This window comes from Nannospalax galili, unplaced genomic scaffold (assembly GCF_000622305.1).
Source record: "Nannospalax galili isolate Female #2095 unplaced genomic scaffold, S.galili_v1.0 scaffold100, whole genome shotgun sequence".
NCBI classification, from domain to species: domain Eukaryota; kingdom Metazoa; phylum Chordata; class Mammalia; order Rodentia; family Spalacidae; genus Nannospalax; species Nannospalax galili.
In genome coordinates, this window is record NW_008352891.1 from 13,869,644 (window position 1) to 13,890,457 (window position 20,814).

A 20,814-nucleotide genomic window follows, 5' to 3' on the forward strand; every position below is an offset into this window, starting at 1 on the left:
TTTTTATGCGCCAACCATGAGGTGAGCAGCTTTACTCCACCTCATGCTCCTGTGGTGATATGCTGTCTTGCCACAGGCCCAAAGCTATGTGGCTCATCAGTCATGGACTGAAATCCCCAAAATTATAAATCAAAACAAACTTTTATGCTGTATAACTTTATTATGTCTGGTGTCTGTTATAGTAACATAAACTGACTAACAGGGGGGCGGGAAGGCAGAAGGGGAGAATTAAAAATAGAAAATGACTTTAGTGTCATTGATAAAACTAAGATGGGGCTAGAGAGGTGGCTCAGCAGTTAAGAGCACTGACTGCTCTTGTAGAGGACCGAGGTTCAAATACCAGCACCCACATGGCAGCTAACAACTATCCCTAACTCCAGTTCCAGGGGATCCGATATTCTCTTCTGTTCTCCTTGGGGACTACATGACTTGGGTGCACTTACATACATGCAGCATAACACTCAAACACAGAAAATAAAAATATAGAAAAAACCAAGATGATTATGGTGAAAATAATCTTGCAGCGGCTAATAAATATGCATAACATATAAATGTATTTTAACACACCCCCAGGAGAAAGATATCTGGATTGTTCACAAGAAAAGGCCAGACCAGGGTAAGTCTGTCACATCTGTGCTTTGTAGCAACTGGAACATAACAGGAGAGTTGAATATATTTAGAAAACAATCTCAGTGATTCAGAATGAACAGACTGCTCCAGTTCCTCTCAATCAGGTCTCTCAGACAGGAGTGAGTCTCCTGGCTTTTCACTCACTCATCCATTCCCTGTGATATGTAGGAGAGACATTAGCAAGCCTGGCTTGACCTGCTTCCTCAAAACACACATTGTATATAAGACACTCATGTGACCTAGGGGCTACTGTAACCAAGAACTGTTGACAGGATTAACCATGCTGCTTTCTCAAGCTTCTGACCCCAGTGTGCACTGTGTCGGTGCCTGACTCTGAAGCAGTGAAGATCTTAATCGCACAGGAGGACCCGGGACCCACAGGCAGGTTCCTGTGGGGGAAAAGGTGTGGTGAGCCAACAGATGTCCTTGTCATTGTAGGTGCTGATCTTTAAACTCAAAGACATCATCTGCACTTAGCTGGGCAAAGCCCTCACATCCATCAGGGTGAGTAAGCTCAGGAAGTAGGGCTTCCACTCACCTCTCCAGGGAGCCCAGGGTCTCTGCTCACCTCAAGGGATGGGGTGCTGTGGCTACACCCAGCACTGACTGTTAGTGGGAGATGGTCATTCCATTCAGGCCCCTCATGTTAAAAGTGTATTTTTAATTAAAATTATTATTATTGATTAGAGAATAATTCAATATATTTGCATTATAAACTCTGATATTTTTGTATATACTTAGACTGTGGGATAACTAGATCAAGCTAATCAACTAGCCTGCTAACTCACATGCTTAGTTTTCTTGTAGTGAGAATATTTTATGTTTATGTTTTTGTTTTGTTCTGTTTTATTTTGAGACAAGGTCTTACAATGTAGACAAGGCTGGCCTTGGACTCACAGAAATCTACATGACATGATTAAAGGTGTGTACCACCACACCTGGCCTGTGAGACTATTTTGTAATGTCAACAACTCTGAGACATACAACACAATGTTATTAGCTGTGGTCACTTTCTGGGCAGTAGCACCCTAGAACTTACCCTTCCTGTCCAACTAAACCTTCACCCTCTCACTAGTATTTCCTGAGACCCACAAACCCTCAGTGGCTGGGCACCACCACCTGCTATTTAGTTCCAGAAACTCAAACCTACACACATCACTTCTAAATATAATATCACTTAGGGTATGTGCAAAGTTAAAGTGGTGAAAAGCAAGTTCACACTGATTTTCCCAGACTATTTATAAATATTTTATTTTTAAAAGCAAATTTAGAAGTTATTTTTCCTCTCTGCTCCTAGTTAATTTCTTGTCCATCTTCTAGGCAATAACTTGGATAATGTTGAAGTAAATGTGGGAAAATTTGCCTGTAGTTTTTGTGCAGACAAAAGCCATTTTCATGTTGCACAGGAGACTTTAGTTGTCAACTTGACACACCTGGGTAGAGGGACCCTCAATAGGGGAATTACCTCCTTTGGGCTGGCCTATGGCCATGTCTGTGGGGCATTTTCTTGATTTTTTTTTTAAGAGTGATGTGGAAGAACCCAGCCCATTGTGGGTGGTGTCACCCCTGGGTAGGTTGTTTTGTACTGTATAAGAAAGCAGACTGAGCACAGTCCAGGAGAGCAAGCCAGAAAGCAACAATCCTCCATGGCCTGTGTTCCAGCTCCTGCCTCCAGGTTCTTAACCTGAGTTCCTACCTTGGTCTCCCTGAAGAACCATGACCCGGGAGATGTAAGCTGAATAAACCCTTTTCTCCCCAAGTTGGTATTGGCCAGAGTATTTTATCACCAAAATAGAGAAACAAACTAGAACACATGTCTTTCACTATGGGTGACTATAACTTGCCTGTAGTTCTTAAAAAGTAGATTCAACTTCTGACAAATTTTCTTTCATTCTATTATAAGATTAAACAGCAACATAGAGGGCACCTGTACACAGCTGCAAGAACAGCCCGTAGTCTTAGTGCCATTCTGGGGCTTGGGGACACATACACCTGCATGGACCCACCTGCTTGGTGTCCTGAGCTGCCACTCTGTGTGGTGAAATCCCCTTCTCTTGACTCTTTCTGCACCCCGACTGGGCCATCTCTCTTGTATCTCTCTCAGTAATTGACAGCATGGATTTCCTATCAGAACGTGTCCTGTGGATAAGTGCACATCTAGTCATTGTTGTCAGAGCTTAGAAGATGCCGCTGCCAGGGCCTGTGAACACATCCTGCTCCACAATGGCTGGACACAGACATGGAAACCGCAGCTGCCTTCTCTGGACTTGAATCAAGGAAATCACTCAGCAGACCACAGAGAATGACTCCATCCATGACCTCATGTGGGTCATTGGCTGGAAGCATACGGCTCCAGAGGGCCAGTGAAGAGTGTGGCCAGTGGATTTTGGCAGTGTCAGGAGGAGACACGGGACTCAGTGCCTAGAAAACCCATTCATTGTAGCGTGTGAAAGCTGCACCTATCAATATGTAGATTGACTTGGCTCACTGTCAGACTGTTAATTGTTAAAGAAATGTGTTCATCAATTTGCAATGCCCAGGAGGAGAAATAAAATAGTAAAACAGAAGCTGGCGACTCAGCACTTTTTAACTTTTTATAATGGTTTTTCATGTTTGTTGCAGACATGCAACACCATGTCTGTCTGTCTGTGTCTCAGAGCCTACCCTTTCTGTGGTCTCCACCCTCACTTGCATGCAAGGGGCTGAATGACACTACTCGGGAGGGTGGGGGGAGGCTCTTGCTTTTTTCTGTCCACATGCTATTGGATCACAGCCTGTCTATACTTTTCTTTCCTGTAGAAGTTGTGTCCTGTAACAATCCCCACCAAGAGGATGCAAAAGAACACACAGGTACACAGCCAGGTTTCCTGTCTCCCGGGACTTCTGGCTTAGGGAATTCCGTAATAATGGCATGCTGACTCAGCCACTCCTGTGTCACTGTGGGTTACCACAGTTCTCCGCGTTGTAAGTGTGCTTTTGAAGTTAATAGCTTAAGTGGTATCTAAGGACTGATTCTGTAATTATATCTACTAAATAATCATAATGTAATAAACTGGTGCTACTATAATTTTGTGTTCATATGCAACTTTATATTTGCAAACTTCTCTATGTTTACATATCATCTTATGGTTACAAAAATTCTCAGTGCCTCTAGCCCTTTCACCATAAAACAGAAGTTTTCTGTAAGATTGGTGACCACAAATTAAATGAATGCCTGTCCAAGAAAATCAAGGGGGAGGTATTCTGCTACATTTAATTCTGGATTCTGGAGCCCTAAAATAGGCTGCCAAGTGCCAGTTAGTGTGACTGTATGTGTGCTTGGGGAGGGACACTGTGAACAGTGAAAGGGAAGTCTTTATTTTAGAGAGAGAGAGGGTGAGGGAGAAAGGGAAGGGGAAGGAGGGAGGGAGGGAGGGAGGGAGGGAGGGAGGGAGAAAGAAAACCTGAGCTGGACTCAGGCTGGATGTTACTGAGCTGGTCACCATGGTCAGTCTTAGAGCACTTGGGGCCATGGAACACTCATGAGCATCTTAGTGGGCTAGGATTCTTTCACAATGCTTCAATGTCCTGGAAGCACCTAAGTGATGTTCTACACATTGTAGATGTGTGCTCCTTTCCACCCTGTCCTCTCTTTATTTTGGGGTCTCACCTTGCTCACTCAGATACCAAGCTGCATTCTGATTGGTTTCCATAATACTCTATAAGGTCCTGCCATAGTTGTCTATGGGGAATAGCTGCCTTAGCTGGCCCAAACTAGGGTCATATATCAACTGTATGCATGGCCTGGGTCCTTCCCACTGCATAAGCCCAGCCCCCTCCTGACCTCAGGTCACCTACCCCCCCCCCTTACTGACTAAAAGCACACCTGGTCTAATCTGTTGTACAGTGATCTATGGGACTGGGATACCGAGTGCCTTCAGAATAACAAGGCAGCTTTGTGTAAGGCCACATCCAGAGGTGAGGAAGTTCCTTGCATAGGAAAGAGGTGGAAGGAGGGACTTACCACCTGCAAATCATGGTCCAGGTGAGACTTGCCAAGCCACCGACAAGAATTGCACCCAGTGCAATGGAGACCCAGGATGCCCGAGGGAGTCTGCCAGAGTCTATGTGAGAGGGGATAGATCAGAAGAGTGGCCATAGAACCCCAGTGACTGTCCCACAGCACAACATATGTAGGAGAAACCTTTAAATAGTATGTCCAGCCCTGAGTGAACTGGATATGGCAATGCTAGTGGGGATGGGCCCTTTAACTGGGAGAGGTTCAGCGCTAATGGTCATCAGAGCTGCAGGGCAAAAATGGAGATGTCCTTCCATTTCCAACTAGGGTGACAGTGAGCATCCCCAGCCAGCCCTAAAGGACAGGGCAGTGGTTACAGAGCAGCTGCCCCTGAAAAACACAGCATGGCTCTGAAACTGTCCTCAGCTGCATTTTGGATTTTGCAGAGGTTGTCTGAGATTCATCCTGGGTCCAGGAGGAGAGACTGGAGTCCTGTGTGGTTAGAGCTTGTGGGGGACCTTAGGCAAGATGGCAAATTTCTCAGTAACTCACTGCACATAGACAGAAATTGAACAGGGTCACTGGGAAGCAATGACCAGAGGGCAGAGGGCAGATTGGTTCAACCTGGGGTCTCCAGCATCTGATGCTAGAGTCTGAGCAGGTGCTGCCTGACACTCTAACTTCCCACCCTCATCCTAAAACAATGGATGGACCAGGCAGGTTCTGTGCTCCTGCCAAGCTCTGAATTCCTTGGCTTCCATGAGGAGCTGTCAGTCTATGGCCAGAAACGCTCATCTCAAAGTCCCTGGGGTACAACCTTGTTACAGGCTCTTTGTCAGGCGCTCATCACTGGTTTCCTGGAATCTTAGAAACCCACAAGCAGAGGGGAACTGGTTTTCAAACATCACACACCTTGTCCATCACTGTAAAGAATGCCTTTAAAGCCATAAAGACAAGGCATAACAGGAGGCTGCAAGGGGTTAGGACAGTGCTGGCCAGGGATGATTCTGAGTAAAGCACACAGGCCATCTTTTGAAGGAAGCAGGAGAGGCCTGGCAGCTTGGTGTGGTTATTCTCTTAAGGAATGTTTGGGAACTGAGCTTCACACACTCATACAAATGCACCTGTAATTAAGTGGAGCCTCTGAGGGCAGCATGCAGTTGGGGCTGTGTGCACATACCCCAGGGAGCCAGAGCTGGCTTCACCCAGCTTCCTTCTTTGGGTTCTGACCACTCCCCATCCTGGACTTACCACGGTGGCTTCCTGACCCATGCTTACAGGGTCAGGAATTTCCTGCAGGTTCAGTTTGTGACTGTCTTGGATTTCCATCCATTCTCCACCATCCCCCAGAACATATTGCTCTCCAGGCCCATACCCTCAATCAACTTTCTGAGTCTGACCCTCCTGCTAGCTGAGGACACTAGTGTTTCTTACAACTGTCTCCTGGGGGGTGACATTTGGCAGAGTGTCAAATGCAAAGTACTCAGATGGACCCCATGTGTGGTCCTATCTGGCTCCTTTCCAAGGCACTGCTTCACCAAGGCTTCTCTACCTTTCCCAGCCTGGACTTGGCATTTTCTACATTCCATCAGATCAATCTACTGTGTCTTAGCCTGTTCCCAAGGGTCCTGGCTACAGTCCCTGCCATTCTGACTTGACCTGTGCACCCTGGTCAATCCTCAGGTCAGCTCTCTGAGGCTGGGTGGAGGTCCCCTACGCAAGCTGTGGCACCTCCATGCCCTATGTCACTCTGGAACTGACTTGCAGATCCATCCCAGGCCCAACTGAGACCTTCAGCCCCATACTTGCAAGGGTTATGTCTGCCTCGCATAGGTCTTGGACACTTGTTGTTTCTTGAGTACATGGGCAGATGAAGAAATCCTGTCCTCAATAGTTTTCTGGCTTCAGTGTTTAGCATTCAGACAGGAATTCTAAAGACTGGTCCTGGGCCAAGTATTGGGATTGTAATTGTAGACAAGTACCCTTTAGCTGGGCAACAGCAGCAAGAGCTCCATTCTGAACACTTGGCATGGTCTTACGTGGGGTAAAAAGAGGTCAGCAATGTTTGGGGGCTATAGAGACAGGGAATTAGAATGCTGACTTCAGTGTCGCACTGTCTACTTTGGTAGGCTCCTTTCTGAAACAGCTCTCTGGGATTTACAACAGTGAAAGAAGTAGCCTCCGAGTCTGCTCTACACATTCTGTAGCACTATTTTGTATCTGAAACATATCCAGACACGTTCCTGAAAGCTCAGTGTCTGGGTGCCATTCCCTACATTTCTCTGAGACCCAGGTGATCTACTTACTACTAGGCAGGGTGGTCCTCAGGTGGACCTGGGAAGGGAAAACCTCTCTCCAGGCCCCTAGAAACATAACTAATGTCTGAGGACTTTGAACACATGATTTTTCTTATTTTACAGAAGCTGGCCAATGGACACGGTAGGAGGACACTCACCTATGCAGGTCCTTCCATCCTCACCTAGTGCATAGGGGTCTGTACACACACACTGGAAGCTGCCCTTGGTGTTCTTGCACTTTGCAGAGGGGTGGCAGGGTGGGTGTGTCAGATCCGCACACTCATCAACATCTGCAGGAAGAGTGCACAGTCAGTAGTGGGGAAGAAAGAGCCCATGCCCCCATCTCCATGTGGCAGACCCTTCTCTCCCAGACCAGCTACCACCAACGTCCACTATTGTCCCAAAGGACAGCAATGTCATGGCGTCACCACCTTCCCAGCTGAGTGGTTACCTCTTGCTCCCTGTGCTCTTGATTCAAAGCACCTGCAGAGCATCTCAGCACTGGCTCTGTGGTCAGACCTCTCCCACCAGCTTCTATGGCTCATGGTCCAGCTGTGTCCCTGACTATGTTCCACACATGCTTCTGCCTAGCCTCCATTATCCTTTCCACCTGAGCACCTAGAGTTCTCAGTCTGCTCCTATGGTCACTGACCACAAGGGCCCAGCTTGTCTTTCCTGCCTCACTGTGTAAGGACTCTGGCAGCTACTGTGGATTCACTCTGCCACAGTGTGTTGAAGGTACTATGCTTGTGGAAGGTAATGGATGGGAAGCAGTCACCACGATCTCCTCTTCCTCCTCCTCCTCTTCCTCGCTGCATCCTGGGGCTCTGATGCTGATGTCTCCTGTGTATGCATTCCTTGCGGCTGCCATGAGGAATCGCTACAAGTTGGTGGCCTAATAACAGAAATTGGCTCGCTTTCAGCAGCACAATGTTCTCTCTGTGGGGAAGGGTCTTCCTTTATCTCTCTAAACTCCTGGGGATTGCTGCAACTCTAGGTGTCTCCTGACTTATAGACACATTTTTTCCTTCCTTAGTCTTACCCAGCAATTCTGCCTCAATGTCTTTTCTTATGAGGCACTGGGCCCTAGGTGAGGGTCACCTGACCCCACTTAACTTGAAAGCATCTGTCAAAGATCCTATTTTCAAATAAGGCTACATCTTGAGATACCAGGGCTTAGACATATCTTTCTTGGAGGGCAACAGTCAACCTCACTCTATGTGATCTGTTTATTCAACTCAGAAGCCATTCATGAATCTAGGGCATTCTGGTACCACACCAGAGGCCAGTGCATTTGGGGCCACTCCAGGGATCAGTGCATCTGAATGTCATGCACATTCTGGGTTTCCTTGCAAAGGATTAACACTGGGGCCATGGGCTACAAGCCCATGCCAGGTGGAGATGTATGCTTTCTATAAAGAAGAAAGAAAAGCACTTCAAGGCAGACCATTTCACCAGGCCCCTGGTGTAACCTGCATGGAAGGACAGGGTGCTCTGTGTCTGACCAGATTTTTTGTGTTTTTGAAGAGTAGCAGGCTGTGTCCCCAGATCACCATGGAAGTGTCTACACATGTTTATCTATTCCTTGAAGCAGACATGGAGACACTTATCTGCACTCATCTACTGTATTCTTTACAGCAATGATCGTGAAACTTCACGGACTGGCAGCTTCTGTCTGCCGGACTCCACAGCTGTAACAGGACTCATCACACACACTGACCGGGTTTTCCTATCAGTTTCACATGAGTGGATTTAAGTGGGTAAGTGGGATTTGAACAGAGAAAAGAGAGCAATCTCATTGTATTTTCTCTGGTAAATATTCAGTTAAGCTTGTAGCTAGCTCTCCTTTCTGTTGCCAGTCACATGGAGAGGCAGGGTTAGAGATCAGTTGAACACGTGTTCACACCAATTTGCCAGTTCACTCTAATTTACTACGAAAGTATTAAGTCCCTCTCATCCTTTGAAGACTGTTCTTTTCCACTGTAACTACTTCTTTGGATACATGTAGATAAGATGAAGTGAAGACATCTGTGTGTACATACATCTGCACCATGAGCATTTCAATAGGCCTCTGTGATTTCTGTATTTTACTTTTGTTTTTATTTTTTTAGCTTAACCTTGAACAATTTAGAAAACTAAAATGAAGAATTATCTTAAACTCAAAGGATTTCATATACAAACTCAAAAATTTGGTATTTCAATAATCACATTAAATGTCGATTTATTGATTAAGACGTGTAAAAAAAAAATTCCAAGATTAAACTTAGTGGGTTCCAGGTAAGAAGGTATGCTATTTTCTACATACACTATCTCTGTATTCTACACAGAGTTCCAAGGCAAAGATTGCCTCTGGCTTTATGAATTCTTAGAGATGGTGGTGAGTATGGCTGACTTATTATAGGTCTTTTGCTCTTCCTTCCTGATAGGTTTCTAGGTTCTTGGGGGTGGGGGGCGGCATGTGAATTGGCGTCCATGGAATTGAATTACAGAAAGCTGTTCTGGATGGGAAGTCCCACTGTAAAAACCTGTGAGCCTCCCACTGGCATAACCACAGCTCTTTGCAGCTGGACCAGGGTTAGTTTTTGCAGTTTCCAAGCATCCCTTAAATGTGTTTTCGTGATTTCCTTTTCCTCCTGTAGTTCTGCTTGTCGTTGCTTTTCTTTTTCTTCTTCTCAGTCTTCATCTTTTCTTTAACCATTCTTGATATTGTGCTGTTTCTTTTTCTTGCAGGCATTCTTTCTCCAGTTTCTTTGCTACTTTTCCCTCCATTTCTTTATTAATTTTTTATTCCCTTTCTTTCCTTTCCTGTTCATTTTTTTCTGAACACATTCCTTGTGCTTTTCTTCAGCAATTATCTTTCCTCTTTCATGTTCTTCTGTTTTTTCTTTTCTCTAGTTGTTGATTTAATTCCTCTAGAATGTTCTGTTGTAGCCATTCATATTCTTCTTTTTCTTTGCCAACAAATCACATCTCCCATGCTGTCAGGCTGCTTTCTGGTAAGTGTATCTGTTCCTGTTCTTGGTTGTCCTCTGAAGCAGCGTCACTGGAGGACCCTTGTAATTCCATTCCTTTCCGGCACACTGGTGGCCTTGTCATTTTTGTCTACCGCTTCTTCATCCTCCCTTTCACAGTCATCCTCATCAAAAGAATGTTATACTTATTCAAAATAATAAATATGACAGAAAACATGAAATTTATAAAAGCCAGTGGTCTCTCTCTCTTCTTTCTTCTCACCTTGTTTTGTAGAAGCATTTATAGGCACAAGCTCTTCGCAAACTCATGAAAAACTTTATCTGTGTGACATGTGCGAATGGCACAGCTGCTACCAACCAAATCAAAATGGATTCTCGTCATACACACCACTCTGTCACTCATGTTTTTGTTCTGTGGCTTACCGAGTAGGTCCTACTGAAACGGAGAAAGAGGGTCCCCTAGAGGGTTCTTAGTCTCATTCATAAAAGAAGCTTTTACAACTTTATTAGAATCTTAAAGAAAAATCCTCAGGGCAGGTGAGCTGGTAATCTTGGCAGCTGCCTTGAGGAGGTGAATAGTGAGAAGTAAAGAAAGCCATGGAAGCCATGTAGGTATAGAGCCTGCATGGAGGTCAGACATGTGGCTGACTCGCACCCACATGGCTGGGAGAAGGAAGCTTTAGAGAAAAAGTTAAGAAACACAAAATACAGGGGCGAACCAAACCCTTAAAGAAAGATGTTTAGAAAGAAAGGCATGAAGAAGAAAAGGAGAAATTACACTTTCCTGAAGAGTTCAGGAAAGTGGACAGACTCATGGAGACCTACATGACTGTGGCTGGTCTGGAAGTTCTGCAGGGGTCTGAGCTAGCTCCAGGCAGAAATATTCGTTACCTTATTAACACACCAGGTATTCCGCCCATCTATTTAGCATAACTTAAGGTGATCCTGCCTTCCTGGGAGCGGTTCTATCACCAGGTGACTGACCAGTGAGACTGGAAAAGTAGGTCCTCCAACAGATAGACTAGACCTTTTTTATAGTCTAGACCAGTTCAACTTATGGGGCTTACTGATACCCTAACACTACATCAGCAGATCCCCCTGAATGTATTCAGCAGGGTAGTCTGCTTTTTGAAAAAAATATTTTATTTATTTTCATTTTATGTGTATGAGTGTTTTGCCTGCATATATGTAAGTGCACCACACATGTGCAATGTCCTGCAGAGGCCAGAATAGTGTGTTTGATTCCCTGGAATTGGAGTTACAGATGGTTGTTAGCCACCATGTGGGTACTGGGAAATGAATCAGGGTCCTCTAGAAGAGCAGCCACTGCTCTTAACCCCTGAGCCATCTCTCCAGTCTCTCAGCAGAGTATGTCAATGGTGTGCAAGCACCAGCGTTTAGCCACCAGCTTTGAGCTCTCCTGTTGTAACAGCACTAGGCCTTGTTCTTCATGCTGTACATTTATTAACCAATTGACAACTAATGAGCTGGATGTCATGACCATCCTCACTGTGCATTTGAAGAATTAGAGGCATGCAGAGGCTGAGTACCTCAAGGTACAGGCTGAATAGCTGCTGGAATAGCCAGCCCTGGTTGCTGAGCACTGGGGAAAGAGGACATGGTCAGGACTTTTCAGTGGGCTCTCAGCTTTAACAAGCACAGCTTTGCAGTATCTCATGTTATGAAGGTGCAGATTCTACCTCAGGACTGTTGGGCCCAAGAGGCTGTAGGTCTAACAAGCTATAAGCGATACTGTGCTTACTGGTCATAGAGTCCACCCTGTGTGCTCACTTTGCTGTATATGGGGGCCTTCTCCTGATACTCTAACCACCAGGGAACACCTGGGCAGCTCAGAAATGAAGTCAATGGCCACTTAGTTCTTGGTGACCATAGTACCTATAACAAGTGGATCATAATTTTAGGAAGCCAGGGACTGCTGCAGTGAAAATTCAGGATGAAAACAGCTGAAGGGTGAGGGCTGGGGACAGAAGGATTTCCATTAAATTCCTACGACTCTCCAGAGGAAGCAAGATGGGTGTGCTGCACTTAAGAGATAAGTAGAGGGGAGCTCTGTGAACCCGAATGTCAGCTCATAATCACAGCGTGGTGGGCCCATCAGCCGAAGCAGACTGGGGACACAAGGAACTTCCCTCAGCTAAGCTTTTCTTCCATAAATCCTAAAACAAATAGTGCGAGTGGATATGTAGAATCCCAGGCATTTAGATGAAAAAGAAGGTACGCAGCAAAGAGAATACCACACCAGTGCTGGCCAGACACAGAAAACTATGTGCCAAACCCTGACGCTCATGCCCTGGTGAGGCACTGCCAGTGAGGAGAATGAACAATCCTGGGCAAGTGAGCATTTCCTTTTCGTGCAGGTGCTAAGCCAAATCACCTTGGAAACTTCCAGGTTTGTTGTACTGCCGACACAGCTCAAGAATGCTATAATTCAGAGCAATTAAAGTGGTAGCTGACAGAAATAACATGTGCACACAGGTGTCACCACTTCACAGAACAGGTGCTCCTGTCACACGAGACTTCTGGTAGAAGGTCTCCCATGGTGTTCTCAATGATAAGGTCCTTCATCTTGTTCCCTGGCCAACTTTCCCTCATGATTACACTGGGGAGTCCAGCCGCCTATGGGCCGTTACAGCCCACTACCTACTGGTGCAAGTATGAGAGTTTGGGACTGTTAGTTTCCATTCTGGATTCCAACACAGGCAGGTGTTTTCTGGCAACAGCTTCTATTCCTTACCCAGTGGGCTTTGGATCCATTGATTCTTAGGAAGTTCAACTACCACCAGTCCTGCCAGCTCTCCTTCCTCCTTCTCGTCCTACTTTCTCAGTGTGCATTTTTGCACTGGGGGAAGCTGGGGTGACTGCCATGTGGGCACAACACAGGAGACGGCTGTGGCCAGAGCTGAGACTTTGGTGTTGTGGCTCTCAGGCTCTTTACTACTCAGGGTTTAGAAGTGACCCTTCAGGAACAAAATGTTCTGGGTTTCAAAGCTGAACTGAAATGTTTATCCTTGTGGCAAAGGAAATGTAAACTAAAGCTTGCCCTCAGATACGGAGAGTGAACAACTCAGAGGCGTTAGGCCCATTACCGATGCTGTGTGGCATTATACCATCATCTTTCCACAAACTCTCAAACACAACTTTGGATTTTGTTTTCCTCCCTGCTTGCAAACCAGCCAAGATATTGCATCCCTCCATCTCTGTCTTCTGAGCCTCTGCAAAATGCATCTCACAACAGGAACCTATGCGAGGCTCTCTCTGAGTCCATTCTTACTCTGGGATGGACTTGGGATGCAGGGATCTGTCTTTCTTGTGGGGTCTGTCTTTCCTGTGATTGCTGGGAGCCGACCTGATGTTTTCCCAGGCTTTTGGTGTCCCTCTCACTACTTCCTGCTCCCTGAAGCACAGCTAGTTACAGGGGGCAGATTCTGAGTTAAGTAGAGGATTCTAGTTGGTGTACCAATGAGTCCCACTGTCAGGGACGAGAGCCCAGGCTCATCCTGTTCCACAGCCTGAAGATCAACCCTAGGATTCACGCTCTTCCACCAGAGGCACTGGACCTGACAGTCCCGGCTTCCAAAACACCCTGAGGGTGATGTCCAGGGTAGTCACAAGGGGGAAGTGAATGGAGGCAGCCAGGGGAGTCCTTACAGCGGAGGCTGAGAGTGTGTGGTCATCTTCCTCTGCTCTCCTGTCACTGACTGTGAGAAGGATTAGGAAGGGATTCCTCCAAGCCTGAGGAGGCCAACAGCACAGCTGGGAAGGAGCTGCTTAAGGAGGGTGATGGTGCTAGGTCTTTCATTGGGTTCACAGAGTGAGATTTTTCTCTGTTATTTCATCTGCAGAATGGGGTCTGTCAGTTCTTTTATAATCTTGTCTACAACTAATTGGTTCACTTTCTTCTTTCCTAAGTCACCCCAAGTCCTGCTTTGATGTGACTACCACCATGTTTTGCCATCTGTAAAGATGCCAGTACAGTGGTGTGGCCAACACAAGGGGATTCTCTCCTTCCACTCCAGAGCAGCATGCCTGTACAGCATTCCTTTTGGTGAAGGAATGGGTGTTCTCCACCGGAAAGGTGCATGTAGTTTTGTAATTGCTGTGATTCCCCACACCCTGTGACACCACTGACCTTTACAGACAGGGAGCTGGGAGTCCCATCCATTCTGGGTGCATGTGACCTGCTCCTGCCCTTGCAGCTCGTATCCATGGCGACAGGAATACACCAGTACTCGATTCCCAGACTCTTCGCAGTATACAAAGTCCCCATTGTCCACCTTGTCTGGGAAGCCACACTTGTCATCTGTGCAATGTTGAAGGTCAGAATGCAGTGAAACCACAAAAAAGGAAGATTCCAGACCAGCCAATCACAGTTTTATGCCCCAACACTCTGTACTTGCATGTGACTACATCTGGAGATGGGATCTGCAGAAAGGAGATTTGTGCTGTTATTTCCCTGTCTAGGATAGGTTGGAAGTAGTAAACAGGTCTCTCTGTCTCTTTCTCTGTCCTTTGTCTCTCTCTCCTCTCTCTCTCTCTCTCTCTTTCTCTCTCTCTCTCCCTCTCTCTGTATGTGTGTGTATGTATGCGTCCGTGCATGTGTTTCTTTTGGCAAATGGGTCCCAGGGCACTGAAGAAGTATAGCTAATTCTTTAGCTCCTGCTTGAAGCCAGGTTCTGTGTGACACAGAGCTTATGTCATAATTAATAAAAGAAGAGTATTGTTTGGCCAGGGAGATGCCTCAGTGGGTAAAGTGCTTGCTTTGTAAGTGTGAGGAGCAGGGTTTGGATGCTCAGAACCCATGTAAGAGCTGAATGGGCATGACAGTCTGCCAGCAATCCTAGCACATGGGAGGCAGAGATGGAATTCCTGGAGCAAGTTGACTAGCTGAACCACCCTGAACAACAAGTTCCAGGTTCCGTGTAGAGACCCTGCCTCAATATATAGGGTGGAGATCAATCACAGCAGATACTCAACAACATCAAACTCATGCTTCTATATGCATGTCACACAAATTCACATGCACCTAAACACGTATATATACAACATGAATACCACATACACATACATATACAAAAATATAATAAAACTTTTGTGAGGGTGGAAATTGATAATTGATAATATAATTTTAGTCTGTGCCCTGAGCCTGTATAGAATCAAAACCGAGATGAGAATACTTGCTTTACTTATTCAAGTAACCATCATTCCTGTTCAGTCTTACATCTTTTTTTTTGTTTGTTTTTTTAATGTAACCAGCTGTCAATCACTATTTGCTCTTAAATGGAGATCACCTGCTGCTTCGCAGCCAGAGTGAGTGAGCATTTGTGGTGCCATAGCTCCACAGTGCTGGTGGAATCTCACCAGCACAGATTCCACAATAGAAAAAGGAGGGTCTGGGGTTGCCAGTGCTGAGGCCCAGCAGTTTACTGGGCACTTACTCAGCAACACAAGGCAATGTGTGGACCTGGACAGGGCCATCCATGTCTGTCAACTTTTGCCAGACCTCTGACCAGATTCTTATCTGTCACTGGGGTGCTACCACACCACAGTGGGAGACAAGACTCCGCACTGGTGACATGTCCTCAATGGCATGGATTTAAAATCAGCTTCTTGGTAAAGTTTTACTCTGACTTTAGCGTCATGATAAAATAAAAATCATCTTGGAGTCACCTTGTGGAAAGGCTTCCCTCCACACTTCGAGGTCCATGCTAGGGATATCCTCACAGGGCTCAAAGTCTTGGGGGAATGTCCCAACAAGGAAGGCGTCCACAGGTACCCTGGTGAGGCCGGTGTTGTCACAGATGACCCGAGATAGTGAATGCTTTCCCAGCTCCCGCCTTTGAGCGTCTGTGAAGACATGACTGTGCTCCCACCAAAACCTGCACAGGACAGGACACATGAGTGGGAGTGGGCCACTGGAGAAGCCTGTCAGAGGGTGACCACATCACCTGGGGCCTGTGAGAACCAGGTACTGCAGACACCAGAGAAAGAAGAGGAGGGTATGAGCCTGGCTGTGGGGACTGGCCATCTGTAGGACAGTGCGAGATGGCAGGTTGGTAGAGGCATGACACATTGTCTTGCTGCTCTGAGTCTGTGGGTGCACTACTGCTTCAGACACAAGAGTGCCAACAGCCAAGTCAGCCACAGAAGGTACTGCCAACCACTCAGAGAGGTCCAGGTGTTGCTTTGTCCCCACCTCTAGCCCAAGGTGAACAGAGAGAGAAAACCAAGTCTCACTTCCTTTCAGGATATCAATATCATGGACAAAGCTTCTGACTTGAGGGCCACAAAGCTCATACATAGGCTCTCTCCATACCTACTAGGGAACACATCCCCTCAGAATGTGAGAAGGAGCTGAGGCTTTCTCTGAAGGGACCATAGATACATTTGGAGACTGTGAGATGGAGTCTTCTCTATATCAATTGGTTGCTCAGATTTCTGCATTTTTGAGACATTTAGTCATAGACACCAGGGTACTAAATAACAGCATCCCTCCAGCACCTGCCAGAAGAGGCTGGGCCTTTGCCCTTGAACCCAGGTCATGTCATAGTCACTGGAGTCCAGGAAATGAGCTGCCTTCCATGTTTATGGCTTCCCATGTCCTAGAGTATTTCAATCCACACAATCTTTTAAAAGATACAGATTTGAAGGAGACAAAATCACCTGGGAGGTCTTCTGGCTGTGCCAGAAATCAATGGTAAAATTTCTAACAACGGGAAAGAAAGGATTCTAAGGCTGTGACTGAAAGAGCTCAGGTTGGCTTGGAAATAAATCTTATGGAGAGAGAGAGACAGAAGAGCGAGAGAGAGAACATCTAGTATGTGGAGACTACTAAAAAGGACAAAGGAAACATTTCTTGGCTCTTTTTTCTGCATGGTTCCTAAGTTCTAATGTGCCCAAGCTGTCCATCTGCAGTTCACTATCTGGGGTAAGACCATGAGGCTCACAGACAAGCTCCCTGTTTTTCTGATCCCCTCCAGGTGCACATCATTCAAAATTGAGGCTGAAATGCAGGAGGAAGTAGGTACAAGGGCAGGCAGACCTGTTTTTCTGATCCCCTCCAGGTGCACATTCAAAATTGAGGCTGAAATGCAGGAGGAAGTAGGTACAAGGGCAGGCAGGAGCCTCGGCCAGCTTTGTGAGGCTGATGGTAGAGGCACGGTGGGAAGGTGGGGGTGGGTCTGTTCACCTGTCAACTGCTCCTGGGCATCAGTAGGGTCTACATCTTAGCACCAGGATAGGCCAATCTGACCAGTTTCAGCAGTGTCAGAGAATGGCCAGAGATGGAAGCCATTTTAGGTTGTCAAGAAAATACAATTTGAGATTTGTTAGATGCCTGCTCATCAGTATGAAAGATATATGGGAAAACAGCAGTCATATTTCTAAGTGATCAGAATGTGCCTTATGCCTTGTGTTCCTTTAGTTTGGTGACACCTCATTTTATTGTGGAGGATGCTAAGGTTGAGAGAAAATCCACGCAGGGTCATATAAACACTGGAGCCCAGATCTGGCTGTTTCATACAAGCCTGGCATGGAGCATTGTTCTCTGCATAGAATACAGACGGGTCTCAACAGGCACTTACCTGTCCCCATCCCTCAGGGCCTTCATCTGCTTCCCAATGATGCATGCGAACAGGGCACCAGTGCGAGCCCTCGGCAGGAAGTTTTCAACCAGGCCGCCGAGCCAGACGTCGATGTTGTCTGGATGCTTGTATAAGTCCATGATCTTGTTGACCATGCTTTTGTTGGTGATGGCCCTGCTCAGCTCAGCCAGGGTCTCCAGGCGTGATAAGCCACAGAATTCTCTCCATTCATTGTAGCCTGTACAAGGAAGAGGGGCTGTCTTCCTAGGGACTTGAGTTTCATTAGTCTACCCAAGGGTGCTCCTGACCCCTGGAAACCAGGATTTCAGCCATGTGGAACCCTGCCTGTACATGGCACTAAGTCCTGCAGAGTTCAATAGGACAGACCATTCAGTATAGACTCGGGGCTCTTATGAAGAATGCATTTGTGGATGTAGGGAAATATGGAACCCTGCCTGCCCTTCTCTGCTGCAGAGGGACTACATGGCACTAAGTCCTGCAGAGTTCAATAGGACAGACCATCCAGTATAGACTCGGGGCTCTTATGAAGAATGCATTTGTGGATGTAGGGAAAGGGTGCCAAGTTAAGACATCTCAGTGGATTCATGTTATTACCTGCTCAGATCTTCCCTACAGAGCTACAGGACAGGTCCTCACTCTATTCAGAGTCCTTGATGCGCCATAATGACACTGGGAGCCCACAGAGAACAAGAGGACCCCAGTGCGTGTTCCTTCTCTCTCTCTCTCTCTCTCTCTCTCTCTCTCTCTCACACACACACACACACACACACACACACACACACAGGACTGCATATATGCATATACATATCTTCCCTTGTCTGTATCTAGCACTGAAGAAGATTACACCCCCACACACCTGAGGGTAATCTCAGCATGGCTGGCCAAGCCCTGCCCTGGCCTTGCGGCCCCCAGCATCTCTCACTGTCTTCCCTCCTCCAACTGGTCAAGTAATCTGGGCTGCTCCTTCCCCAGCCCTGCACGCCATGCTCTTTGCTGAGCTGCTGCCTTTACTGGACACACGATTTGCTCTTCTGATGCCTTCTCTACATGCCCTTGCCTTCAGTCTTATCCTCTTCATCTGGGCCTTTCCCAGAAGCCTCCTTTCCTCCTGACCCTGATGGGAACTGCCAAATCACAATCTCTGCGGTACTTTGCAAGCTGAGGTGCTCAGAGTAGGCTGCACAGACCCTTGCTGCTCCCTTTGCTCATCCCTTCTGCCATCTGCGTTCCTGTAACTAAATCTGCCTGATCTTATTTCCAATGCCTTCCATGCCCTAGTCACTCAGCAAGTGCTACATAAATCTATACACAGAAATACACTGAGAACGGGGCCAGGTCTCCCTAAGAGTGTTGATGCATTTATGGGATGGAAACTTTGGGGAGTCACAGTGAACCCCATGTGTGGATGAAGTGGAATCTGAAGAAATGATCATGTATCTTCTGTGTAGTCTTGGAGGGAATGCTGAGCCAGGGGATGGGGTTGGGGAGCTTCCAGTTACAGGGACTGACACAAAGGCAACAGGTTATAGGACAGAAGAGACAAACTGAGGGAAAATCATCAGAGATTTAAAATCTGCTGTTTGTGAAAACTGCTATCAGGCAGTATTATGTTAATCCTTGAACATACAGCTCTTTCAATTCTGATTCATGAGGGGCAGGTATGTGTGTTTGAAATAGGTGTGTGTTTAATGTATGTGCGTTTGATGTAGCTGTGTGTGTGTGTGTGTGTGTGTGCCGGTTGACTGGCGGCTCATTAGGATGTGCTCTCTAGGTCTGGTTCCAGCTGGGTCACCTCAATCCTATCTCTCAAGAGTTGTCATCTCAAGATGGCAGCCTCTTTCTTTCCTATCCTGTTCCGACACCTCTACAGCATTTTACCTTCATCATTGTTGACTGGCGGCTCATTAGGATGTGCTCTCTAGTTCTCTGGTTCCAGCTGGGTCACCTCAACCCTATCTCTCAAGAGTTGTCATCTCAAGATGGCAGCCTCTTTCTTTCCTATCCTGTTCCGACACCTCTACAGCATTTTACCTTCATCATAGTCTGCCTCAGGCCAAACCCTCAAATTTTCCATAATCCAGTAACAGACATCAAATCACTGAATTTAATCTATATAAAACATTTTCCCACTGCTGACCACAGTTATTCATCAAATATTTACTTTAAGGTAATTGAAACACAAAGAGTAAGTGAAATTGAGAGGGATTTCTCAGCTGCCATAAGTGGCAGACACGTGCTTCTGTAGTGCAGAGGAGCAGATGCACCTGGATTCAGGGCATAAACAGAAGGCATGGGGTCTTCTGACACACGCTGAAGGCACTCTTTCTGCATCCTCCGAATACATACTTGCTCTCCAAATAAGAGTTGCTACAGCCCTTTCTGAGGCTATGTTGAGGAAGGAACGGGACAGAAGGCAGATGGCACCAACTGCAGTCTGCAGTCAGACCTCGAGAAGAGCAACGAAGGTTATGGCACCTTGGGCCATTTCTGCTGCATGGACACAAGGCAGAGGATACTGGCCACTGACCCTGTGAGTGAACCACTGGGTTTGATAAGTCACCTGAGTGGTTTGAATGAGAAATGCTCCCCAGAGGTTCAGGTATGTGAATACTTGGCTCCAGTTGGTAGTGCTGCTTGTGAAGGTTCAGGAGTTGCTGGCCTTGCTGGAAGAAGCAGTCACTGGGGGTGGGCTTTGAGAATTCATAGTCTCACCCCTCTTCCAGTTTGCCCTCACTCTGCCTCCTGGGATGCATGCTTGAAGATGTGAAGTCAGACCTCGAGAAGAGCAACGAAGGTTATGGCACCTTGGGCCATTTCTGCTGCATGGACACAAGGCAGAGGATACTGGCCACTGACCCTGTGAATGAACCACTGGGTTTGATAAGTCACCTGAGTGGTTTGAATGAGAAAAGCTCCCCAGAGGCTCAGGTATGTGAATACTTGGCTCCAGTTGGTAGTGCTGCTTGTGAAGGTTCAGGAGTTGCTGGCCTTGCTGGAAGAAGCAGTCACTGGGGGTGGGCTTTGAGAATTCATAGTCTCACCCCTCTTCCAGTTTGCCCTCACTCTGCCTCCTGGGATGCATGCTTGAAGATGTGAACACTCAGCTTTCTGCTGCAGTCACCTCTGTGTGAGGCTGCTTGGCCTCACGGCCATGATGGACTCTTATCTCTCTGGAACTGTAAGCCCAAATAAACTCTCCCTTCTATAAGTCGGTCATGGTGTTTTATCACAGCCACAGAAAAGTAAGTAATACAGCACCAATGCAGCAGTTCCTGAGAATCTTGCTATCCCATAGA

At 46.7% G+C, this 20,814-nt stretch overlaps 1 protein-coding gene and 1 pseudogene across 1 annotated transcript in view; both read right to left on the minus strand.

Moving 5' to 3' along the window:
- Positions 1 to 440: 440 nt before the first annotated feature.
- The window catches only part of Tpo (thyroid peroxidase), a 65,544-nt gene continuing 45,170 nt past the window's right edge, over positions 441 to 20,814 (minus strand). The window contains exons 11-17 of the mRNA XM_029554565.1: positions 17,498 to 17,735; positions 15,585 to 15,793; positions 14,047 to 14,217; positions 7,083 to 7,214; positions 4,634 to 4,733; positions 2,637 to 2,769; positions 441 to 1,019 (exon numbers count right to left, since the gene is read on the minus strand). Of these exons, the coding sequence (XP_029410425.1) occupies positions 981 to 1,019; positions 2,637 to 2,769; positions 4,634 to 4,733; positions 7,083 to 7,214; positions 14,047 to 14,217; positions 15,585 to 15,793; positions 17,498 to 17,735 (1,022 nt within the window). The 3' untranslated portion in view covers positions 441 to 980. The remainder of the gene's footprint in view (positions 1,020 to 2,636; positions 2,770 to 4,633; positions 4,734 to 7,082; positions 7,215 to 14,046; positions 14,218 to 15,584; positions 15,794 to 17,497; positions 17,736 to 20,814) is intronic.
- Positions 9,231 to 10,020, minus strand: LOC103747664 (annotated as a pseudogene).